The 8,253-nt window shown below is 53.4% G+C and overlaps 1 protein-coding gene across 1 annotated transcript; it reads right to left on the reverse strand.

Moving 5' to 3' along the window:
• Positions 1-241: 241 nt before the first annotated feature.
• Positions 242-1,180, reverse strand: LOC133040415 (olfactory receptor 6B2-like). Its single transcript, XM_061120137.1, has one exon. It carries the CDS (start codon positions 1,178-1,180, stop codon positions 242-244), a length of 939 nt encoding a protein of 312 aa, XP_060976120.1.
• Between the last annotated feature and the right edge of the window lie 7,073 nt (positions 1,181-8,253).

The raw sequence follows: 8,253 nt of genomic DNA on the forward strand, positions 1-8,253 counted from the left end.
AAGTCTTGCTTTGCTTAGCCATAAAATGAGGAAAATTATGACATTACCACCCCCACACCTATGGTATGAACACCTGTGAGCTGAAGGAGAAAAATAGATGTGGAAGTAAATTTCAAAATAAATGAAGCACTGCAATGATGCAATGCATTTCCATTATTACAAATAAAATGGCCTCAAAGAGAAGAGGTGTATTTTCAGATTTTGTTTCAGATGAACGAAATGAAAGCCCAGGACATGCCTGCTACAGTGGAGCTTGACCAAAGCCCAGAGCCATTTTCAAGGCGCCCTTGAACTCTTTGTTCCTCAGACAGTAGATCAAGGGGTTGATGATTGGGGTGAGGACAGTGTACAAGACAGAGATGAGCTTGTTTGAGCTCCGTGTATCAATGGCCTGGGGCCGAACATACATGAAAAGCAAAGCTGTGTAGAAGATGGTGACCACGGTGAGGTGGGAGGCGCAGGTGGAGAAGGCTCTCCAGCGGCCTGTGGCCGAGGGGATGCGCAGGACGGCCAGGGTGATGTGCCCGTAGGACAGCACAGTGGCCACGAGCGGGAACACCAGGATGAGGAAGGCCAGAATGAAGTCAACCAGTTCTGCGGTCGAGAAGTCTGTGCAGGCCAGTTTGAGGATGGGGGAGATGTCACAGAAGAAGTGGTTCAGGACGTTGGAACCACAGAACTTGGCGCTGGAGATAAAGTATACCTTGATCACAGAGATGGTGAAGCCACTCATGAAGGAGAAGGCCACCAGCTGGACACAGAGCCCCGTGGTCATGATGGCTTGGTAGCGCAGGGGGTGGCAGATGGCCACATAGCGGTCGTAGGCCATGGAGGCCAGGAGCACACACTCAGTACACACCAGGGAGCTGAAGAAGTAGAGCTGGGTCATGCAGCCCATGAAGGAGATGCACCTCCTCTGCAGGAGGAAGCCATCCAGCATCTTGGGGATGATGTCACACACATACCAGATCTCCAGGGAAGACATGATGCCCAGAAAGTAGTACATGGGCCTGTGGAGGGAGGGGCTGCCCCAGACGGTGAGGATGATGGCCAGGTTCTCCACCAGCACGAAGAGGTAGGTGAGCAGGAAGAGGAGGAAGAGCAGGTCCTGCAGCCAGGGGGCCGTGGGGAAGCCCACCAGGATGAAGGCGCTGACCTGGGTCACGTTCTGCCCCCTCATACTCCTGTGCAGGGCACCCAGGTCCACAAACAACCTTCGTGCCAGATGAGGGCCAAGGGTGGCTGGGGAGAGAAAGCAGAGGTCAGCCTTGGGGGTGGGTTTTGACCCAAGGAGGTAGTGCCTGGTTCCTTGCACAGCAGCTGGGGAGAGTGGACGTGCAGAAGAATAGTTGTTTAGGACTTAAGAGCAGAGACCCTTTGCACGGCCCATCGGGATGTGTGATTGGGACCCAGGATGGGTGTATCAGGCCCGTCTTGGGCTGTGGGTCATATTTTACAAGAGAACATGAGCCTGGATTTCTCAACCACCACTAGCAACCACTGCCTCCACCACCTGCATCGGGACCAACCATGACGAAAGCTTAGTGAACTTCCTTCCTCCCAAATTCTATACATGGCAGCTGCTCTTCCACCTCTGCTGTGCCCTGCCCTTGTGCAGAAAGGTCCACAGGGAAGGTGAGTCGGGTGTGACTGGGGCCTGCCCGCCCCTCCCCAGAGGGAAGTGTTGTCAGGGCCTGAGTAGCTGCTGCAGGTGAGTGAGGGTCTCCAGGTCTCTGATGGTGTGACCTGCCACTCCCGCCCTCAACCCATGCTCCCACCCATGATCATACTCACCCACACACTCGCACGTTCGTGCATCACACATACACTCACAGTCTCACACCCATACATACACACACACTGATACACACTGATACATTCATACAACACACCTCCACCCAGAGTCTCAAACCATACATACACACACACAAATATGCAGTCAGACATTCATTCAACACACCTAAACTCAGATTGTCACACCCATACATACACAGACACACAGATACACACTGACTCATTCATACAACACACCTACACTCACAGTCTGTCACCCATGTACACAAAGAGATACACACTGACATGTGCTTACAACACAGCTACAGTCTCACAGCCATATGTACACACACACAGATACACACTGATGCATCATACAAGAGACCTACACTCAATTCTCATACCCATACATACACATACACACAAAAATACACTGACACATTCATAAAACACAGCTATACTCAGTCTCACGCCCATACACATACACACAGATACACACTGACATATTCATACAACATACCTACACTTACGGTTTCAACACCCATACATACACACACACAGATACACAGTCACACATTCTTACAACACACCTACACTCACAGTCTCACATCCTTACATAAACACACAAACACATAGATACATTCATATGTTCATATAACATACCTACACTCAATCTCACACCCAAGCACACACACACAGATACACTCTGACACATTCATACAACACAGCTACACTCACAGTCTCATGACAACAAATACACAGGCACAGATACACATTGACATATTCATACAACATACATACACTCATAGTCTCACACCAAAACACACACACAGATACACACTGATGCATTCATACAACAAACCTACACTCACAGTCTCACACCCTTATGTGTGCACACACACACACACACATACACACTGACACATTCATACAACACACCGACACTCAGTAACTCACACCCATACATATACACACACTCATTGACATGTTCATACAACATACCTACACTCACAGTCTCACACCATTATGTGCACACACACACATATACACACTGACACATTCATACAACTCACCTACACTAGCAGTCAAACCCATATAAACAGACACACACAGATACACACTGATATGTTCATACAACACACCAACACTCACAGTCTCACACTCATATGTTCACACACACACACAGGAAGTCTTGGCTGCCTTTCCTGGCCAGCACAGACTATGGGGAGGGGGAGTGAAGGGGTGGGCAGTGGGTGGAAAGTTGGGGGCAGGGGAGTGTGGCCAGCACTGGTCTGTAACGGATGGGAAGAAGGCAGCAATCGTCAGGCCTGGAAGCTTCCTTCAGATCTGTTCCATGGATCCTGAGCAGGAAGAAAGGGACCCGCAAGAGGTCAGGGCCACTGGCCCACAATAAAGAGTCTCCAACCTACAACTGAGCTGTAGGGCTGAGGGAGAGTGGAGAAGCCTCCAGGAAAGGCTGCAGCCTCGCAGGAGATCACAGGATGGGCAGGGCCCTCCGCTGGCCCCCAGGGCTGTTTCCCCAGGCCATCTAGGCAGGATGTGAAGGGCAGACTGGCCTGGGGGAGGTGGGTAGGGGGCATCTGTGATAAGGAGGCAGATGTTTGGGAGGGCAGACCCAGTGTGTGTGCAAATGGGAGCTTAGGAGACCACTCCCCGCAAACACCCAGGGTGAAGGCTGGCCTGAGGTTGGAGGGGCTTCTCATGGAGCCTGACCCACGTGGTGGCACCACGGGACAGGACACCCTGAGCTGAAAGACCACTGGCTTCCCTGCCCTCCAAGTGCAGGCCCCTGGTTCCCACCACCCTCCCATCCGCCCTGCTCCTTGCTCGTCTGCTGAGCTCCCCTCCACTTCACAAGGTGCCTTTTCTCCTCTCTCTTCCAGCAGAGCAGCCTCGGGCCCTGTCTGAACCTGCTACCCACGTGCCTTCCCTGGGGCGGCCCCTGGGGCTCTTGCCCAACCTCAGGGCCTCCAAGTCTTTGTCCTAGAAGTAGGGGACATGTTTGTGTTGGGTGGGTCCATCTCCCTGCCATGCTGTAGGAGGAGGTGGATGTCCAGCACCTGGTCACCCGACAGGTATGGGCTTTTATTCCACCTGGGTGCCCCACCACCCTGCATCTGTGCTGGCCCCAGGGGTCCCAGGTGGAGGGTATGGTGAGGAAGGACAGCTCTTTAGAATAATTCCAGGCACACATCATTAGAAAAGACCCTAATGCTGAGAAAGATTGAGGGCAGGAGGAGAAGGGGGAGATAGAAGATGAGATGGTTGGATGGCATCATTGACTCAATAGACATGAGTTTGAGCAAACTCTGGGACATAGTGAAAGACAGGGAAGCCTGCCATGCTGCACCATAGGGTTGCCAAGAGTCCGGCACGACTTACTGTCTGAACAACAATAACAGCATCTTGATTTGCCCACGATGACCAAATTATGCGAGAATAGACGTACCCAGAGAACACAGCAGCCGTGAGCCTGCTGACAAGGCACAGGGTCCGCTGGGAAGTGCTGACATGGGAGCCCCTGACTCATGGGGGTTTCCTGGCCTCTGTCTCCATCGGGAAAGAGGTCTCCATCTCACCAGGCTGGCTCATGAGAGTGGCTTGGATCTCACAGGTGTCTTGCCTCCTCCTTGCTGTCCATTTTCCTTTTCTTTGAGGCACATTTCTTGAACACATGCTGGCAGCTGGGCCAGAGAGGCAACTGTCCTGTTCCTGATGGAGTTTGTGTTCCAGCCAGGGAGGCAGAGGACCCAGAGACAGCGCGAAGGCGGCAATAAAACCGAGGAAACCACACTACATACGTGGGTTGAGGGTGCATAACCCATAATATGGCCCCCTGGGGATTGACTATTTCAAGTAGAAGGACTTTGAGAAATGGCAGAAAGAGGAGGGTCATCCTGAACCCCGCCCCCCACCACCATCTTCCCGAATCAGGTCATAAGGCACTCTCATGAGAGGGGCTCTTCCTGCCCCCAGAGGAGAGGAGCATCCTCACCTCCGAGGACAAGCAGATGTTGAGAAGGAGACAGGCCTGGCTGAGGTTCAGCACTTGCCCTGCATGCTATCTGAGGCTCCTAGTACACGACTGTCCACATCACACAGCATCACATGCCTAGGTGTGGCCATTTCTCCAGATTTCCTTTCCTTATAAAGGCTTCTGTGCTTCACCAAACTGCTATTACATAAATGCTTTTCTCCTGTTACTCTGTCTATGTCAGTTTGACTTTAGACCCAGCCAGGTACCTAAACAACATATTAAAAAGCAGAGACATCACTTGTCAACAAAGGTCCATGTGGTCAAAACTGTGATTATTAGAGTAGTCATGTACACATGTGAGAGTTGGACCATAAAGAAAGCTGTACACTGAAGAAATGATACTTTTGAACTGAGGTGTTGGAGAAGACTCTTGAGAGTCCTTTGGACAGCAAGGAGATCAAACCAGTCCATCCTAAAGGAAATCAAGCCTGAATATTCATTGGAAGGACTGACGCTGAAGCTGAATCTCTAGTACATTGGCCACCTTATCAGGAAGAGCTGACTTACTGGAAAGACCTTGATGCTGGGAAAGATTGAGGGCAGAAGAGGGTAACAGAGGTGGGATGGTTGGATGGCATCACTGACTCAATAGACATGAGTTTGAGCAAACTCTGGGAGATGATGAAGAACAGGGAAGCCTGGCATGCTGAAGTCTATGGGGTCACAAAGAGTCAGACATGACTTAGCCACTGAACAGCAACTGATCACCAGTGTGTTGGATAATTCATACTAGATTGTCTGGTTCAATGAAAAATTGTGTTTACTTAGAAATTCAGGACAACTGGAGTTCATCCTTCTTTGCCTACACTTAGGACAATGACTATGTTTTCTTTTTAAGCAAACCGTTTATTTGGGAATAATTTTAGAGAAGCCGTGAAGATAGCGCAGAGGGATCCCACAGTGACATCCCCACCCCACTAAGGGCACATCTCACACAGCACAGAAGCTCCTCAGGTCTCTGGATTAACCTCAGTGCCCTGCTGCCAACCGGACCCCAGCCCTGCTGGGATTTGGTCTTGTGTCCCTCTCATGGCCCTCTTCCATTCCAGAGTCCCACATGGTTTTCAGACAGCCTGCATTTTGGTGTGATTGTCCCCCACCCATGCCTGGTCCCCAGAAGCAGCAGGGAGCCCAGGTTCCCTCCTCGGAAGCAAGTTCTCCAGTGGCTGCAGAGAGAAGGCTCTTACCAGGCCAGCAAATGCAAACTCTTTTGGGTCCTTTGGGAAATCTGAGAGGGGCGAAGGAAGATTCCCTTCCCAGGAAGGATGGATTTAGGGGGCTCTGGGGGGACCTATAGCAGGGTCTCCCTGACTTCACTGGCCCTGGCATCCTGCAGCCGCTTCCCCCACACCTGGGAGACCACCTGGATGGCACCTGAGCCAGCATGGAGACAGGTGTCCTTGGCCTGCCCAGTCCATGTGAGCTGTTGGTGAGGTGGGGGGTGATGTCAGAAACGGGCTCAGCACAGGACCCGCGGGTGTGTAGTCGGCACAGGGCCCACAGGTGTGAGGGCCATTTCTGGAGCACCCGTGAGTCTTGGTGATGGGACTGCAGAGGGGAGTCCTGCGGATTCTGCCCCAAATCAGCTGTGGGCAGGGGGGACAGGCATGGCTGGTGGAGTCTCTCTGTCTATCTCACACACACACACACACATACACACACACACACAATCACTCAGCTAGGATGCCGTGTACACACCACGCTCTAGAATCGCAATAAACCAACAGACACCAGCATGGAAGGTGCTCATCCCACCTGGGGTCCTCCAGTCCTCACTGTGAGTGGCTTCTCCCTATATTCAATGACTGGCAGGCCAGCCACGGGGCCCGTGTGACTGGGACACGCTCTGGAGAGGCGGGCTGCCCCGGCGGCTGGGAGGCACAGGTGTCTTGGCTTTTTCAGCTGGAGCTCAAGGACTCCAGGGCCCAATTACCCTGCCAGGCTGTGACACTGCCCACATGGCCAATTAGTGGGTCCTCGTGCCTCTGGGGCCGGCTGAGGGCAAGTCTGTGTGTCCACACTGTGGCCCTCGTTTCACGCCACACAGCTCAGTGGCCGCATCCTGAGCTGGCTCAAGGAGCCACTGTCCCTGAGTCGACCCTCGGTCCCACACCTCCGTGCACAGGAGGGTGGCGGGGAGGGACAGCACGGCTGCTGTGAGCTGAGGGTTTCAGGCTAAACCCGAGCCATGGGATGGCAGGTGTTGACCAGGCAGAGTCACAGGACCGACGGGAGAGGGTCAGGCCCTGGTCCTCCCAGCTCAGAACCTCCTCAGTGTCCAGTCCCGAAGGCGGGGCCTGGCAGGGAGGCTGGGCCACCACTGGGAGCCTGCGTCTCCTCTCTGGTCTCACCCAGACCCTCCCTTTCGCTCTGCTCTAACTCCACTGTCCTGGCCCCTCCCTCTCTCCCCAGCCTGGGCTCCTCGGGCTCTTCAGATGGCCCTGCCCCTCCTCCTGCCTCGGGCTCTGGACTCCTACTGCCTCTGGACTGTCCTTCCCGCACCAACTCAAGATGGTCTTGTTTTCCTCCCTGTGGGATTAGTGTCCTGGATCTGCAGAAACAAGGCACCACAAACTAGGAGACTTAATACAACACGAAATGGTTATGAGTGTCCCACATCAGGGGTGGGTGTGACAAGCTCCTCCCAGAGGCCCCAGAGGTAGGTCTTTTCCACCTCTTCATCCTCGGCAGCTCTGGGCTCCCTGGGCCGTGAGCGCATCCCTCCCATCTCTGTCTCTGGGTCACAGGAGTCCTCCTCTGCTGTGTGTAGGCTCCCCTCTGTGTCTCCCCCTGGACAGCCCACAGGGACCTCCTCATCTCAGATCTTTAACCTGTAAGGACCATCCGTAAGGGTCCTTCCATCCGTAAGAACTCAGGTTACAATCACGGGCTCTGGGGAGCAGATAACCTTCGTGGCCATCTCTTGGCCTCCTGGGCCTACTGGGTTTTCCCTCCTTAGCGTGAGCCCCTGAGCACCCCTCTGAGCATCCTCCTTGTGTGTGTTCTATGTTTGTCTACTGCACACAGAAGGCAAGCTGCATGGGGCAAGGTTGTTGTCTGTTTGTTCATCATCAAACACCCATTGTCTGACTCCGGCCTGGCACTTAGGCAGTGCTTAGACTACACATGTGTGAATGGGTAGATGTGTGAGCATGTTAGGGGTGACCAGAGGAGGCCGTGGACTGAGGGGTTCCCAGGAGACGGAACTGGTTTCTGGCTCAGCCCCCCAGGAGAGAGATGGGCTCTCAAGACTCTGTGCATGGCCTGCAGTTACCTCAGCCAAGCCAGAGCTGCGCCCTGGCTGGTGGAGCAGGAGGACGAGGGGTGATCCAGGAGGTGCTCTGCCCCACTGCTGCATCTCGTGGGGCCACGGGGTCTGACTGAGCAGGCTAAAAGGTGGACAGGAGATGGATGAGTTGCTT

The sequence above is a fragment of the Dama dama genome, chromosome 20 (assembly GCF_033118175.1).
Source record: "Dama dama isolate Ldn47 chromosome 20, ASM3311817v1, whole genome shotgun sequence".
Lineage (NCBI taxonomy): Eukaryota > Metazoa > Chordata > Mammalia > Artiodactyla > Cervidae > Dama > Dama dama.

What these genes read in the sequence shown, in the direction of transcription:
- LOC133040415 (XM_061120137.1), bottom strand. Translation starts at nt 1,180, where the DNA reads ATGAGGGGGCAGAACGTGACCCAGGTCAGCGCCTTCATCCTGGTGGGC.